General features: G+C 54.5%; 1 protein-coding gene across 5 annotated transcripts; it reads right to left on the bottom strand.

The window, feature by feature from the left end:
• Positions 1-597: 597 nt before the first annotated feature.
• On the bottom strand, positions 598-16473 carry MTHFR (methylenetetrahydrofolate reductase). 5 transcript variants are annotated; one of them, XM_077973972.1, is made up of 12 exons: positions 16376-16473; positions 13379-13627; positions 11661-11899; positions 10728-10838; positions 6768-6961; positions 5674-5924; positions 5305-5439; positions 4936-5116; positions 4477-4659; positions 2810-2971; positions 1806-1952; positions 598-1474 (listed from the first exon to the last, which is right to left on the bottom strand). In XM_077973972.1, the coding sequence occupies exons 2-12, from the start codon at positions 13612-13614 to the stop codon at positions 1256-1258; spliced, it is 2058 nt and encodes a 685-aa protein (XP_077830098.1). In that variant the 5' UTR covers positions 13615-13627; positions 16376-16473; the 3' UTR covers positions 598-1255. The 5 variants fall into 5 exon arrangements, with proteins under 5 accessions (XP_077830098.1, XP_001105017.3, XP_077830101.1 ...); XM_001105017.5 differs by having other exon boundaries at positions 1806-1925; positions 2870-2971; XM_077973975.1 differs by having other exon boundaries at positions 1806-1925; positions 2870-2971; positions 13379-13624.
• Between the last annotated feature and the right edge of the window lie 143 nt (positions 16474-16616).

Below are 16616 nucleotides of genomic sequence, written 5' to 3'. Positions count from 1 at the left end.
GAATAAAAAACAGAACTGAACTCGGCTTTCCCAGGCAAGGAACCATGCCCCACACATCCGGGGAGTGATGACAGAGGGGACAGCTTGAAGAGCTCTGAAGGACAATAAAACCCACTCCTCAGTCCTAGCTGCTTCTCTTAGTCTCTCCTAGCGGCCGCCCTTCTGCCCCAGCCAGTGAGGCCAGGAAGGGAGTAAAGAGGACGTCCCACAATTGCGTCCACCCCTTTGGCCATCAGGCTGCTCCGGGCCACCCCACCCCACCCAGCCTGCTGGGATCCAGGACAGGAAACAGTCCATCTGCACCTGCCAGTCACTGCCCCCGGGCCATGGGGCTTGCAGGTGACTCCTGGGGAGCTGTGCCAGGCAGATAACCTCTGGGACAGGACGAGGGGACGAGGAGGGCAGCTGGCAGGACGAGGGTCTACCTGAAAAATAAGCCAGGAAGCTGGGCTGCTGCACAGCCCCAGGCAGGTCTGGGGCCCCTGTGCTGGTGAATCTCATCTTGGCTTTTGACCGGGAACAGGGTAGCCTTAGGCCTCCACAGCCAGGGAAAAGGGGAAGGCCACGACCCCCACCAAGCACAAGGGTTCAGACTGCTGCTGTCAACCCTTAAGGGGTACTTTTTCTCTCAAAGCTCAGAATAGACAACTGTGCCAGAAAGCAGCATGGTAGGTGTCAGCCCAATGCCCATCCAGGGGGCTGGTGCCATGGACGGCTAAGCGGGCAGGCAGGGCAGTGGTATGTCCCTTCACTCACAAGTAGGTGGGGCCCAGCTGCCCACCTCTAGGAGGTAGAAGGGTACAGCACTTTGCCACATCTCTTCTACGATGCCACCAGTGCCTGGCGCCCATGCGTGTTTTGCCTGTACTGCACAGGCTCCAAGTGTAAGTTCACTGGGAGTCCCAGGCTGGCTCTGGAGGCTGCCTTGGTTCGAGGGCTTAGCTGGCAACAACCACTCTCCTTGCCTTCTCAGGAGGTGCCACCCGCTGTGGTTCTCTGCAAGACGGAAGTGCTCCCCACCAAAAGAGCACAGACTCCTGGCTAGAGCAGGGAGTACTAGGTTCCCATGTGGGGCCAACTCAAGTCCAGCCAGAGCCTGGAAGCCTCACTCCAGTCTAGCTGCCATCGTCAGGTGGGGGAGTGGAGGCCAGGGGTGGGAGAGACATGAAGGAGAGTGGGATTCCCAGAGAAGTAGCATCGTGGAGGAGGAAGGTGGGACAGGAGTGGCTCCAGCGCGGGGCGTCAGGACACAGGGTCACGGAGCCTCCGTCTCTCTCTCATTCTGGGTGGGCCTGTTGAGAAGCTCAAGTGCATCTTCCACCACCTGCCACAGGCAGTTGTCCAGTGGGAAGTCATTGTCCACCAGGTTGACCAGGAAGTAGTTGTCGTGGATGTACTGGATGATCGTGCGGGATGGAGACTCCTCCTCATACAGCTTGCCCCACTGCTCAATCCACAGGGCGAAGGCCTCGTCCTACACACACACCACACACCCCCCGCAACGCACACATGCACACACGCACACACACAGACGCAAGATTAACAGGACTCTCCAAGGGCTCTGCTCAACAGGACATTTCCCGGAATAGAACAGGCCCACTGCCAGTATCACTTCCCACCCCTGCCCAGAAGCAAACACCCTGTGTCAGCAGTGACATGGGTGAGTGAGTCAGAGCCGGGTATGCCCTGAAGGCTGGGTCCAGCGGGCCCAGGGTGTGGCCTTCAGCACACGCTTGGGACTTGGTCCCAATCCCTCCCCAGGGTTTTCCAGGTGGGCGGGGCAAGCTTGCTCCCGGCTCCTTTACCTTCCAGAACATGAAGCTGATGGGATCCACTACGGTGGGCTGGATGATCTCTCGCCCAGGGAAGATACCCCAAGTGACGGCATTCGGCTGCAGTTCGGGGGCATTGGTGATGTTTTCACCCTGGGGGGTGTGGTGTGGGGGTAAGACCTGGGCCAAGGACAACTGGAGTCCCAGTGCCTGGACAGCCTTGACTCACTGGGGCCATGCGGGCTTAATACCCTCTGCCTGCGCCTCCACTCCCGGCCTCCACTCTCCCTGCACCTCCAACCCCCTCTCCCTGTGCCTCCACTCCTGGCCTCCTCCACCTGCATCTATGAATGACATCTCTCTCCACACAAGCCCAAACCTAGAGGCGTCCTGGCCACTTCCCCCTCCTCCCTGAGCACCCCCTGCTCACTCTCTGATCCGTTCCCTCTTGTCTAGCCCACCTCCAGGACTGTGTTTGGCTTGGGTCACTCCAGGGGTCTCTTTGCTGGCCTCACCGGCTCTAGCCTTCCCCAGTCCCTATCATCTGTACGACGATCCACCGTTATTTGACTCAAATAAAGCAGGAACCAAGCTCCTCCATTGCTGGAGAAAGGCTCCCCTTGCATTTAGGGAAAACTCAAATTCCAGCAGGACAACCATGCCCTCTGCGGGCCTGGCCCCTGCTTAACACTCCCACCTCCTCCTGCTTGTGTTCCCGGTTTCCCCAGATGGTGCGGCTCACTGCCTCTGCCTGTCCTCTGTCCTGTCCCAGGAATACCCTTCTCTCCTGTTGGCCAACTCCTCTTTGTCCTTGGTGATTCCCACACCACCCCTCTGAGAAGCCTTCTCTGGCCTCCCAGGTGAGACATCCCTCCTCTGGATCCGACAGCATCCTCTCCTGAACTTGATTTTCCCACTTACACTGGCTGGTGGTCACACATTGATCTGCCTCCCTCACTAGGCTGGGAGCTCCTTAAGAGCAGGGGCCCAGTTCTGCCTGTATCTCTCTGTCTTGCACAATGCCTAGCGCAGGTTACGTGCTGGGTGTTTGCCAAACGAAGGGCCTGGTACTCTGGGAACCCCGGGGCCTGGCCTACCTTCACATTGACAAGGTGGTAATTAACCCGGAGCTCGTACTTCTTCAGCACTTGCAGAAGCGCTTCCGCTGTCTCACGGGAAGTGAAGAACTCTAAGTAGGCCTGTGGGAGAGACAGGTGCCTGTCACCAACCCCAGCCCTGCCAGACGCCCCTTCACCGACACCTAAGGTATCAGAACTAGTGGCGGCCATGTGGGCAGAATAATGAACTGTGGCGTTGGCACATCCATAAGCAAAGGGTGAGGAGAGTGGGGAAGTGAGTTTCTCAGTCTGGACAGGTTTGAGGGCTATTGGCCACCCCTCTCCCAATCAGTCAGGGAAGACTCCATGAAGAAGTCATTTCTGAACAGTGGCAACTGGTTTGACAAGCTGAGCCAGGAGAGAGAGGCCCCACACATTCCATCCTCCCTAGTCACTGCAAGGTGACAATGACATGACATCTCCTCTAGGACCAGTGCCTATCAGGGATTAAGCTGGGTTTACTCAAACTCATTTGCTAGAATGCTCATAATACTGGAGGCTGGGCACAGTGATCCCCCCATGAGGAAAGTGGGTTTAGCGAAGTTGAACATGTTGGCTACTCTGAAAGTAAACAGAACTGGTCCTTAAACTCAGGTCTTTCTGCTCCAGGGCCCATGGGCCTGGTTCAGAACATAACGTTAACTCCAGCAGCCCTGGGAGAAAGATGTCAACTCAGGATAGTAACAGCAGTTGCCTTTCAGGGAGTACTTCCTGCTCTTCCTATGTGCCAAGCACATTACATGCTTTGTTAGGTTTCATGCCCAGAACACAAGCTACATCCCATTTTACAGATGAGAAAACCAGGCTCAGAGAGGTCAACTGACCTGCCTCCATAGGTCTGATTTCTACTTTTTTTTTTTTGAGATGGAGTCTTGCTTGGTTGCCCAGGCTGGAGTGCAGTGGCATGATCTCAGCTCACTGCAACCTCTGCCTCCCGGGTTCAAGCGATTCTCCTGCCTCAGCCTCCCGAGTAGCTGCAACTACAGGCACCCGCCACCACACCCATCAAATTTTTGTATTTTTAGTAGAGACGGGGGTTCACCATGTTGGTCAGGCTGGTCTCAAACTCCTGACCTTGTGATCTGCCCACCTCGGCCTCCCAAAGTGCTGGGATCACAGGCATGAGCCACCAAGCCCAGCTGATCTTTTTTTTTTTTTTGAGACAGGGTCTCACTTTGTGGGCCAGGCTGGAGTTCAGTGGCACAAATATGGCTTACTGGAGCCTCAACCTCTTGGGCTCAAGCGATCCTCTCACCTCAGCCCCCCAAGTACCTGGGACTACAGGTGTGCACCACCATGCCTGGGTCATTTTTGTATTTTTTGTAGAGAAGGGGTTTCACCATGTTGCCCAGGCTGGTCTCGAACTCCTGGGCTCAAGTGATCCACCCGCCTCAGCCTCCCAAAGTGCTGGCCGGGCTCCGTGCCCAGCCAGGTCTGTCTGATTTAAAGCATGAGCTCCCATCCGCTCTGATCCATGCTCACTCAAAATTAAGAGCCCAGGAGAGGCAGGTTGCTCTGCCCTAAGCTCTGGGGAACCCGTGGGTGCCTGTCAAGAGAGGGGGGCACCCTGTGCCTCCCTACCACACCTTCTGGAAGACATAGCCCCCGCTGGGGCCCCAGCCCACGATGGGGTCGGAGGACGGCTTCCCGTTGATGTTGGGCTGTGAGTTGATGGTGAGGATGCCCTGGCGGTTCACCCGCAGCAGCTCCTCCTTCAGCAGGCTGGTCTCGGCTGCCAGGGGCTCATCGTTCCAGGGCAAGCAAGTCACCTGGGAGAGACGGTGAGCTGCCTGGGGCGACCATCAGGTTTGGCACCCCAAGTCCCTCTCACGGCCCACAACAAAGACCCAGCCTGTCTTTGCCTCCCTAAGCCCTTCCAGGTGGAGGCTTCCCAACTCACCCTTCTCCCTTTGCCAAGGTGCCATGTCCACAGCATGGAGAGGAGGGCACAGGGTGGGGAAGTCACAGCCCCGCAGCCTGGCCTGCAGCTGGGGTCAGGCCATGGGCAGGGGATGAACCAGGGACCCCAGCCCAGCGTGACTCACTTTGTGACCATTCCGGTTTGGCTCTCCCGAGAGGTAGAGAACAAAGACTTCAAAGACACTTTCTTCACTGGTCAGCTCCTCCCCCCACATCTTCAGCAGCAACTCCCTGGGGGACTTGCTCTTCAGGTAGAAGAGGTAGTAGTCCTTCAGCTCCCCAAAGGCAGGGGAAGAGGAATTGCCCCTGGCAGAGGGGTGCCCAGAGGTCAGGGCACACTCCTGACAGAGGGCAGTGCCACCACAGGCCCAGGAGGCCATTCCTGTAAATCCTGTCCTGACTCCTCCCAGGTCAACCACAAGCATGCAAACAACTTCTGCCCTCCTCCTCCCAAGAACAAAGATGTGTTTGCAAGGAAGGTCTGCAGCCCTCACCAGCGGCCGTTGGGGAACTCGTCCCACTCCTGGGTACGGTAGATGTAACTCTTTGGTCTGGAGGCCCAGAAGATGGGACGTACATCTTCTTCTCGGCGCTTGGGGTGGGCGCTGAGAGCCCAGGGCAGGGGACGCCTGGGTGAGGATGGGGACAGAGAACTGAGACGAGGGACTGGCTAGAGGGGGCCGGAGGCAGGGGAGCACCACTGAGGCTGGGTTCTTCCATCTGACGCCCTCTGAGACTGGAGCCCTCGGTGTGCCCAGCTAGCCATGACACAGACATACGTCTGTACCACCGTGAGGAGCCAGCGCTGCAGCCGGGACTGCTCTTGGACCCTTCTCTGGGGACCGCTGGGCCACTGCCCTCACCTGGGGTCCTCAGTCCACATCCCCAGGCGCTTCAGCACCTCTGTGGTAGCCATCTCGCGGTTGAGGGTGTAGAAGTGGAGGCCTGGCACCAAGCCACTGGCCAGAAGCTCGTGGCACAGGCTCACAGCCAGCTCGATGCCATAGTTGCGGATGGCAGCATCATTGTCTTTGATTGGCTCAATCACGTCCTTGATCTCCTGTGGCACCTCTAGCTTGGACAGCTTCACAAGCTGCCGAAGGGAGTGGTAGCCCTGTCCAAAACATGAGGGGCTGTGGCAGCCGTCGGCCAGCCCGTCTCCCACCCGCTTCCATCCTCCGCACCAACCGCAGTGTCAGGCAGAGGGAGCCAGGAAAATCTGGTCTTATGCCAGGAGCACACCTGAGCTTGACCTGCCATTTTCTGCCCTTTTTTTCTGTTTTTAGAGATGGGTCTCGCTGTTCTCAAATGCCAGGGTTCAAGCCATCCTCCTGCCTCAGCTTCTCAAGTGGCTGGGACTACAGGCACATGCCACTATGCCCGGCCTTTCTACTTTTTACAGAGTAGAGCAGCTGCCCTAAGCATTCTAGCCTTGGGTTGAGCCAGCCTTTTAGCACTAGATGCGTCTGTTGATAACATGGTATCATCTCACCCAGTTGTCCTCATGCTGCACTGATCATCAGAACCGCCTGCCAAGCTCAAGAGGCAAAACACAAACTCCCAGGGCCTCCCTCAGATTTACTGAGTCAGAACTTCCAGGGGTGGGGCCTGGAGATCCATTTTTTGGAAAAGCTTATCAAGTGGTTCTGATGACCGCCACGTTTGGGAAACACTGGCTTAACCAGGATTTGTAAAGAGAATGAGAATCCCTTTTGGTGATGCCTGTCGGCCAAAGTACAACAAACCCCTCAATAGACACTGTTGCTGGGTTTTGGGGGGAAAATTAGAGGTAACCAAAATGGGGTGGCCAAGCAACGCTGTGCAAGTTCTGGACCTGAGAGGGGATCTGGGAAGAACTCAGTGAACTCAGCACTCCACCCAGAGCCCCCAGCCTATGCGAGGACGATGCGGTGGGAGTGGGGTGGAGGGAGCTTATGGGCCCTGCTGGGCCCCTCACCTGGATGGGAAAGATCCCGGGGACGATGGGGCAAGTGATACCCATGTCGGTGCATGCCTTCACAAAGCGGAAGAATGTGTCAGCCTCAAAGAAAAGTTGTGTGATGATGAAATCGGCTCCCGCGGACACCTTCTCCTTCAAGTGCTTCAGGTCAGCCTCAAAGCTCCCTGCTTCGGGGTGGCCTTTGGGGTAACCTGCCAATAGGGATGACAGTAGGGAGAGGCTGGCCTCCACCTGTTCAAGGTGAGGGATGAAGAGACCACAGGGACTGGGCACAGAGAGCCCTCTGCTTCGGAGGCTCCGATCTTGCACCTTCCAACAGCACAGCATAGCCTGAACTAAAACGGTAAATGGCTGGGCTCATGACTGATATGCTTCCGACCCTGGAGATGACTCTCAGGGGAGGTGGCTCAGAGCCCCCTTCCAAGAATCGGGGTGGATTGCTCCAAACTCCCACACTGTCCTGCCTCGAGCAGCCAAGCAAATCTGGCCTGCACTTGGTGGCCATGGATAAGAGAAAATGCTACAGTTAGCAGAGCATCTGGGGTTGACTTTTCTTTAGGCACTAGATTAAACATTGTTAAAAAGAAAAGCTTGACTTTTCTTTAGGCACTGGATTAAACATTGTTTTTAATGTAACATTGAAATTACTCAGGGGTCCGAGACAGTGAAAAGCTAGAAACCAAGTTACACAAGAAAGAACGGAAGAAAGTGATGTTTTGTTCAAAGAAAAGAACAGATGGCAGGGTGTGGTGGCTCATGCCTATAATCCCAGCACTTTGGGAGGCCAAGGCAGGAGGATGACCTGAGGTCAGGAGTTCGAGACCAGCCTGGCCAACACGGTGAAACCCTGTCTCTACTAAAAACACAAAAATTAGCCACGTGTGGTGGTACATGCCCATAATCCAGCTACTCAGGAGGCTGAGACAGGAAAATTGCTTGAATCCGCGAGGCAGAGGTTGCAGTGAGCTGAGATCATACCATTGCACTCTAGCCTGGGCAACGAGAGCAAAACTCTGTCTCAAAAAAAAAAAAAAAAAAAAAAGAAGAAAGAAACGAGTGAAGAGAATACAGAAACTCCTCTCAAATATCCAAAGGTCTGTCCTGGGGAAAAAGGATCCACCGTAGGTGAGTTTTTTTGTTTTGTTTTGTTTCAGAGACAGGGTCTCGCTCTGTCACCCAGGCTAGAGTGCAGTCGTGCAGTCATGGCTCACTGCAGCCTCGACCTCCTGGGCACAAGTGATCCTCCCACTTCAGTCTCCTGAGTAGCTGGGACTACAGATGCATGCCACCACATCTGGCTAATTAAAAAAAATTTTTTTTAATTAATTATTTATTTTTTAGAGATGGGGTCTTGCTATCTTGCCCAGGTTTTGACCTTGGCCTCCCAAAGTGCTGAGATTACAGGCATGAGCCACTGTACCCAGCTCCCTAGTCAAGTTCTTTATTAGTCATATTCTGTGTTGTTTCTAATGGCAAAACCGGCATCCGGTTCAGAGAGCTGCCTAGAGTACAACAAGCCACTCACAAAACAATGAGCTCCCGGAGCCTGAAAACACAGGGGCAGTGGATGCCCAAGACAGGATTCCGGAATTGCTTGGGAAGGTGAGACCAGGTGTCCCATAGGCTCCTTACTGGCTCTGTGAACTCTCTGACCCCTTCCCTAAATGACTAAACTTACTAGCAGCCTTGCTTGGTCAGGCTAGGACGACCACAGGCCTTCACGTAACGACATAGAGTGGTGGTTTCATCAGCCCAAGCCCAGGGCAGGACCCTGAGACAGGTGGAAAGTCAAGCTGCTCTGCTCTGATAAGGCCGTTCCGTTCTTAAGAAACCCAGAGTCATCAAAAATGAATATAAAAACTATGGTTTCAAGGGGTAAGGGAGTGGGGGATAAAGCACTGGGGCTTCACACTTTCAATAAGAAAGCTGTTTTCCCAGTAGGAATTTCAGAAACAAGGCTTTTTAACAGCTGAAACGATAGCTATAATACCTAATATTACCGAACACATCTAGCATTTGATTACATATAGATTTTGCTATTTACTCTATTTTTCTATCATGAACAGCTGAGTGCTTTCTTTTTAAATTTTTTGTGTATTTTTTGTAGAGACGGACTCTCACTATGTTGCCCAGGCTGGTCTTGATCTCCTGCCTCAGTCTCCCAAAGCTCTGGGATTACCGGCATGAGCTACCATGCCCAACAGGTTGGTGTTTTCTAATTCACTGATCTTCATTACCCCATGATCAGCAAAGTAAGAAACCATTCAGCAAACCAATCATGATCACGTAACACTGGTGCACACTCCCCCATTAACTGACTATATTGTGGCTGATACAAGCGATGACAATTTAACAGTTGGAAATGCCTGTTCTCTGACTCCTAATCAGTGCTTCCCAGACTTAACACCTAAACACCCCTGTTGACAGAATAGACATATCCATGGGGGATTAGGGACAAGGCCAAAGTCACCCACGACAAGTAATTTTCTTGAAGCCACACGGTTTTTGTTTGTTTGTTTTGAGACAGAGTCTTGCTCTGTTGCCCAGGCTACAGTGCATTGGCGTGATCTCGGCTTACCACAAGCTCCGCCTCCCAGGTTCAAGCGATTCTCCTGCCTCAGCCTACTGAGTAGCTGGGACTACAAGCACACGCCACCATGCCTGGCTAATTTTTGTATTTTTAGCAGAGACGGGGTTTCACTATGTTGGACAGGATGGTCTCGAACTCCTGACCTCATGATCTGCCCATCTTGGCCTCCCAGAGTGCTAGGATTATAGGCTTGAGTCACTGCACCCGGCCTTTTTTTTTTTTTTAGTTCATATCACTTTAGATACCACTCCATAACGTAGCCATGTTTAATATAAAAATGGTAGGATTTCTCCCAAAATATTGGCAAAAAACTATCATCCCAGAAAATGTGCCAATCCCGGGAATTCCTGTCCCTGGCGCACACTGCCTCGCCATACCTGAGCCCTGTCTGAGATGCCGAGGGCTCAATCCCAGCCTTTAGCTTCAAGGGTGGGAGGGAAGTCCAACCCACCCATTTCTGTTGGGTAAACCTGGTCTTGTGGCTGTGGCCAATGGTGATTCTCTCTCCTGGGAATCTGGAACGGAGGCCCATCCATTAGCCTGGGGAACTGGCTGGAGCTGACACTCAGGAGCAGGCCAGGTGTGTGGAAAAGCATGGGCATCAGGTCTCCCAGACGAAGCACAGATGTGCAGTGGGAAGTGGAGACGGGGGACCCCGTGGCACCAGAGGGAATGAGGGAGGTCCTTGCATTTTGACCTCTTCCAGTGCCTCGTGAGATCTGAGGCCATCGCCTGACCTTGGGTTCCCTGCCCTCTGGAATCCTGTTAGTAAATTTCCCTCTTTTGTGGGGTGTTTTGTTTTGTTTTCTTTGAGATGTAGTCTCGCTCTGTCACTGAGGCTGGAGTGCAGTGGCACAATCTTGGCTTATTGCAACCTCCGCCTTCTGGGTCCAGGGGATTCTCCTGGCTCAGCCTCCTGAGTAGCTGGGACTACAGGTGTGCACCACCATACCCGGCTAATTTTTGTATTTTCAGTAGATGGGGTTTCGCCATGTTGGCCAGGCTGGTCTCGAACTCCAGACCTCAGGTGATCTGCCTGCCTTGGCCTCCCAAAATGCTGGGATTACAGGTGTGAGCCACTGCGCCTAGCCCCCTCTTTTGTTTTAAAGGAAAGAACAGGGCCTAGAAGCAGGCTAAGGGCACAGCCAGGCAGAGGAACAAAAAGCTAAGGGTCGATGGTGGCAGGCCCAGGAGGGGAGTAGGTGATACAAAAGGAGCAAGGACATGCTCCTTGTTCACCTCTGCATGTCCCTCATCCAGCACGGACCCATAGGTGCATCTGATCACTGTGTCCTGCACCGAACACCGACAGGCTATCTGAGCCTCCCTAGCTCCATCCCTGCCACCAGGATGATCTAGTCACTCACCTGCCACACAGAGGTCAAAGTAGTCACCAAACTCACTTCGGATGTGCTTCACCAGGTCCACTGCGTAGTTGAAGCCTCCCTCCTCCTCTTCCCACTGGTCACCTATGGGGTCTGCAGGGTTGGTGGAGGTCATGGTCACTGGGTCTCACCCAACCTCCAGAGAGCCTTTCTGTTCCCTCTACCTAGCCCTGACACCTAGGACTGCGAGTCCCTGAAAGGCAGAAACTTCGTATTATTTAGGTTTGGTTCTTCTCTTTCTAGCCCTTGGTAAGACAGTGAGAGAGAAGAAAGCAGCCCACCCGTTCAGTATTCACTGTGTGCTGACCCTGTGCTGACGGTGGAGAATAGGAGACCACTGCCACTCCTCGCTGTGCCTGGAGGACTGCAGAGCCCTTCCCTACTTCTACCTGGGCATGCCTGCCACCCTCTCCCGTCCCACGGCCTTAGGGCTCCTGCCTCCTGGGAGAATTTTTAACTCAAGTGAAGGGGTCTTGTGGTGGGGAGCAGGAAGCCACAGGACCCCACCCCTCAGGCTCCCTCTTCCCACTCTTGGGTGGCCTGACGACAGCAGGCACCAGAGGCCTAACCGGCTATTCTCCCTCCCGGATACTCTGTGATTGGGCCAAGTGCTGGGTGCAGCCAGCAATCGATGCAGTGGTATAGGCAGGGCAGAGGGTTATCAGGCTGCGACTGCATTCCCAACGGAACTCCTACGTCGAGGTCAAGAGTTGGAAGAGGTGGCTGCCTGTGTGGGGTGCCCAGGGTGACTCACTGCCCACAACACCTGCTGACACTACTGGCAGGGATGGGATCCTGTGGATCCTCAGCGTGGGGCCCAGGGAGCAGTAAAGGACCGTTTCAGGAACCAAGTTCAGGCTACAAGTGGCCTCTGGGAAAGCCAGAACCCAGCGTGTAGGGGTGCTGGCTCCACACCTCCCCGCAGCGCCATGATGTTCTTCAGGCCCAGCTGCTTGGCTTTGTGCAGATGGCCCGTGATCTCCTCCAGGCGCTGACAGCAGCAGGTCATGTGCAGGATGGTCTCCAGGCCACAATAGTTCACGGCGGTGCTGGCGATCATCATGGAGGAGGTCTCCTTGTCTGAGCCAGGGTCACCTGCTGGGTGCCAGGTCACATCTATGAAGAGGGGGCCGCCTGCCGCCATCCGGTCAAACCTGTAGGGGGTTTGTTTCTGAAGAGAGGTTCCAGGGGAAATACCATCCCTCACTGCCTTCCCAGGGGGCCCGGGGGTTAGAGAAGCATAAATGAAGGCTGGAGACAGACCAATCAGTGTTCATATCCTGGCTTTGCTACTTATAGCTGTATGATCTTGGGTACATTACTTAACCTCTGTGAGTTCTGTTTCCTTATTTATAAGACGCGGCAGATAATGGTAACCACTTCATAATAACACTAGGAGGCTGGGCGCAGTGGCTCACGCCTGTAATCCCAGCACTTTGGGAGGCTGAGGCAGGCGGATCATTTGAGGTCAGGAGTTCAAGACCAGCCTGGCCAACATGGTAAAACCCCATCTCTACTAAAAATACAAAAATTAGCTGGGTGTGGTGGTGGGTGCCTGTAATCCCAGCTACTTAGGAGGCAGAGGCAGGAGAACCGCTTGAGCCAGGAGGCGGAGCTTGCAGTGAGCTGAGACCACACCACTGCACTCGGGCCTGGGCTACAGAGTAAGACTCCGTCTCAAAAAAATAAAATAAAATAAAGCAACAACAACAAAAAACCATAACAACACTAGGAGAATATGACGGCAGCTGGTTCCACAGCACTTAGAACCGTGCCTGGTGTACAAACCGAATACTCAGTATATATGAGGTGCCATCGTGATCACTATTACAGAGGTAAGACACAATAACAGCGCCACCATTTTGTGAAAGCAGCACTTCAGACTTTTCACAGCGTTTGCCCATTTATTATCTCGGGTGAGTTAAGACATCGTGGTTGAGAGTCAGGGGAATCCTAACTGTGGCAAGCACAGCCTCGCTGTAGGAACAGTTAGAAAGCGGGTCGGCAGACTCACGTTTCTTTCATGCCACCCCCCAAGCCCTGTGCAGCAGCTTACAGTTGTGAAGACCAAGGCCAAGTTCCGAAACAAGACTCAAAAGCCTGGATGTGCACGAGTACTTGTGTTACAAGCTATCAGCGGTGTATTTAAACATCCTTGTGCGTTTAAACTTCAAAAACTCGGGAGTGACACGTGAGAAGTGCAAACAGTAAAAGCCATAAACTTTAAAAAAAAAAACAACTGCAATTCATGAAGTGCTAATGTAATTCAGTTGGCATTTCTAGATTTCAGGAAGCATAATCCAAATTTCTAACTTGCTGAAAACATTCTCACTGCTTTGTGACTTCCTAAACTGCACTCGTGATCCAGCCCCCAAGTTCCACCAAAGAATATACTGTGAGAATCAACATTTTTAACCCATTGAAGAGTGTGTCTAAAATACCCTTGACACTGTGGAGGGACTTTTACAGGCAAGAGAAGCTGCAGATCAGATGACCCACTCTGCCTTCTCCTTCCTGCCTGCTCTGGCTGCTTTTTTTCTGCCGGGTTAAAGGGCAGCCCAGCCTCAGGGCTGACAGTTGGCTCCCCAGGAACCAGCACTCCCCGCCCCCACCTTAACTTTGCATCAATTTACCTTGAGATGAGATTGACAGCTCCCTCAGCAGTTCGAGGAGGGAAGAATTCCAAGGAGAACCACTTGTCACCAGATTCCATTCGCCGCCTCATCTTGTCCCGGAGTCTCTCATGCCGCTCGGGGTCCAGGCCCGGGGTGGAACATCTCGAACTGTCTTTGGAGCTCTCGCTGCTACTGCTGGCACTGCCCTCCAAACAGGGGTTGAGGCTGTCATTTCCTCTGGCTTCGTTCACCATGGCCAGGTTCCTGCTGCATGGGGTGGGGCAGGGAGCATCAGGGGGCAGGCAGCCACACCCCCGGCACATCGAGACAGCTGAGTGGCAGGTTCAAGCCGGAGGTGCTGTATTTCCACACAGGAAGAAGGCCAAAAAAGGTGACACTGCCCCCTCCCAGTGGCTCCATGCTACTCAGCTATGGCTGTCGGGGCCGCCTCACTCAAAGCCTAGCCCTCCGCTGCTGCCAGGTTCCTTGCATGCAAGGCAGCCCCCACCCGGCACTACAACGTGCTCCTCGGTGACAGCTACCTGATGGAAGGTGGCACAGAGAACCTCACACTGCCAGCCTTCGAGGCCCATATTCCTAGTGAGGGGCAGTAGTGCCCAGCTGGGAGGACCCTGGCTTTTCGATGGTCCATCTCTGTCAGCTAGGCCCAGAGTGCGTGGGGAGGGAACAGAGGCACCTTCCCCAGCGGGTGGGTGTGTTCAACTGGGCGGAGCTGCGACAAAGGAAGAGGCCTGAGCTCGAGCCAGCACAAGGGGGCGGGGGCAAGACTTCCAGGCGAGGAGGAAGGGCTGAGACTCTAGTAAGGGGAGGCGGATGGAAGGAGGGGGACTCGGGCAGAGATTGCAGGGGTTGGTGGAGATGAGGAACAGCTCACTCTGGCTGGCTCTGCCTGGAACATCTGTTACTTGAAACTGTGTGTGTGCAGGATGGAAGGGGTGAGGGTTTGACTATGCAGCCAGCTTTGTCCTGAGTTCATGCTACTCCAAAAAGACCGTGTCGTGGGTTAGAACTGGACGCTGGCCATATTCCAAAAATAGCCAGACCCAAGTTCAGTAAGGGCACGAATTTCTCAGAACAAAAGCTGCCCCATCTGTGCTTGCCTTGCAGGCTGGTCTTCTTACACACCACAGAATTCAATTAAAATCATCACAGGGACCCAGCTACTGGGAAGGCTGAGGCAGAAGGATCACCTGAGTCCAGGAGTTCAAGGCCAGCCTGGGCAACATAGTGAGACTCCATCTCTTAAAAAAACAAAAAACACACCTGTAATCCCAGCACTTTGGGAGGCCGAGGCGGGTGGATCACCTAAGGCCAGGAGTTTGAGACCAGCCTGACCAACATGGTGAAACCCCGACTCTACTAAAAATATAAAAATTAGCCTGGCTTGGTGGTGGGCGCCTGTAATCCCAGCTACTCGGGAGGATGAGGCAGGAGAATCGCTTGAATCTGGAAGGCAGAGATTGCGGTGAACGGAGATTGCACCACTGCACTCCAGCCTGGGGCACAAGAGCGAAACTCCGTCTCAAAAAAAAAAAAAAAAAAAAACAGAAACAAGTAATCAGAGCCACCAGGGCACAGTCAGGCCAACAGAGGGCATAGTGCCATCTGGCAGTCTGGTGAAGAAAATAAGACAAACACTTAAAAAAACAAAACACTTGCACAGCAATGGGCAAACACACAGTAGTGAATCAGTGTGTGGTAACATGGCACAACAGAGGAAAGACCAGGTCAGGTTCATTTCTTTCAGACTGTCCACCACTAACCCCGTGTACCTAACCATTTGGGGTCTTAGACTCTTTTGACAATCTGATTAAATGCATTGCTTCTCACCCCTGAAATACACGCACAGGAGCACAGACTACGCGTGGATGCATCCAAAGACAAGGAGTTGATTCCAGACTAAGAACCCTGAAAGAAAGCCAAAGCTTTCTCCCCCTAGGGCTACTCTCTTTCATTCAGACCTCAAACTCCAGATTCTCAGTGGGGATGGCGGTGGGGAGTGAGGAATGGGGGGTGGGGGTGGGGTGGGGAGAGGGGTAACAGCAAGAGCAGCCAGTTGGCCTTTCTCCAGCATTTAAGGGAGCACCTTGTTAATTGCCTGCTGGAACAGAACCTAGAGTGGGAGGAGGCTGAACCACCTGCAAACCCTCTGATTTTCAAAGACTTATTGCATTCCTAGTATATGCCAGGCACGTGCCATATTTGTAAGCCAACACCCACGATTTATCCGTTACCAGCTGGATTCCCATAGCACCCTGGGTTGTAACTGGGTTAAAGGCCTGTCTCCTTTCTCTTTTCCCAGTTCCCTGAGACCAGGACCGGTGTCCTGCCTGGAGTATCCCCAGAGTTTGGCACACGGTGATAGCCAGCATTCACTGAGCGCCAAAGGGCCAGGCGCTGCCAGTCTCTTAAAATAAGCCTCTGTCATTTACTGAGCACCTAGTCTGCGCCAAGCACTGGGACACTAAGCCCACGACTCCCAGAAAGGTCCCGGTGGACCCCCGTGCGCAGCGGGACGCAGCGGGCGCCAGGGACCGCAGTGCCCCGGGCCCAGCGCTCTTCTCCAGGTGCTCGCCGTGGAGGCAGGTTTAAAAGGCAGGAGCCGGAAGCCGTCTCGGCGCCCAGATGGCCGAGAATCGAGTCACCAGGTCACTGGGTCACCGATGGGGGCGAGGACACGGGCCTGGGCCGGTCAGGGGGGCGGGATCGTCACCTCTGGCTCAGGGGCCCCTCATTCCCGGGGCCCCTCCGACCAGGCAGGGGGCGAAAGTGAGTCTTCGCCTGAGGGTTGACGGTCGCTGGAGGTGGTAGCCATTGGGAGTTACACTAATTCCGCGAAGGGTGCGCGGAGGGGGGCGGCAGCCCTTCCCAAGAAGAGAGGCAGGCAGGCCGGCCTCCAGCGCCCCCCGCCCACGAGCACGTCCTTGCCCCCGGGATGTTGTTCGCCGGCTCCGGGATCTCCCTCCCGGCGACCCCGGCCTCGCCGACACTCACCCTTCAGTCCCGGGTGACTCAGAACGCTCGCCCGCCGGCCGCACCAGCGTGGCCTCTGTAGGGGCGGGGAACGCAATGAGGGGCGAGGCGCAAGTGTCAGGTTGCTGGAGAGGCGGGCCCGACAGGGCGGAAACCACTGGTGCGGGTGACCGGAAGCCCCGCCTCCAACATGGCCGCGCCCACGGGTCTCTTTGGAGGCCGTGTCTTTACCGTCATGTGACGCGAGCCGTCGCCCCACCCG

This window comes from Macaca mulatta, chromosome 1 (genome assembly GCF_049350105.2).
Source record: "Macaca mulatta isolate MMU2019108-1 chromosome 1, T2T-MMU8v2.0, whole genome shotgun sequence".
Taxonomy (NCBI): domain Eukaryota; kingdom Metazoa; phylum Chordata; class Mammalia; order Primates; family Cercopithecidae; genus Macaca; species Macaca mulatta.
This window is presented reverse-complemented; position numbering and strand designations above follow the sequence as displayed.

Excerpts from the sequence above, each read along its gene's own strand:
- MTHFR (XM_015112111.3), bottom strand. The coding sequence starts at position 14,012 with ATGGACCATCGAAAAGCCAGGGTCCTCCCAGCTGGGCACTACTGCCCC. Across the intron at positions 1,926-2,869 it reads ACCACCTTGTCAATGTGAAG|GGTGAAAACATCACCAATGC; the intron begins GTAGGCCAGGCC and ends CACACCCCCCAG. Across the intron at positions 1,475-1,805 it reads TCAGCTTCATGTTCTGGAAG|GACGAGGCCTTCGCCCTGTG; the intron begins GTAAAGGAGCCG and ends GTGTGTGTGTAG.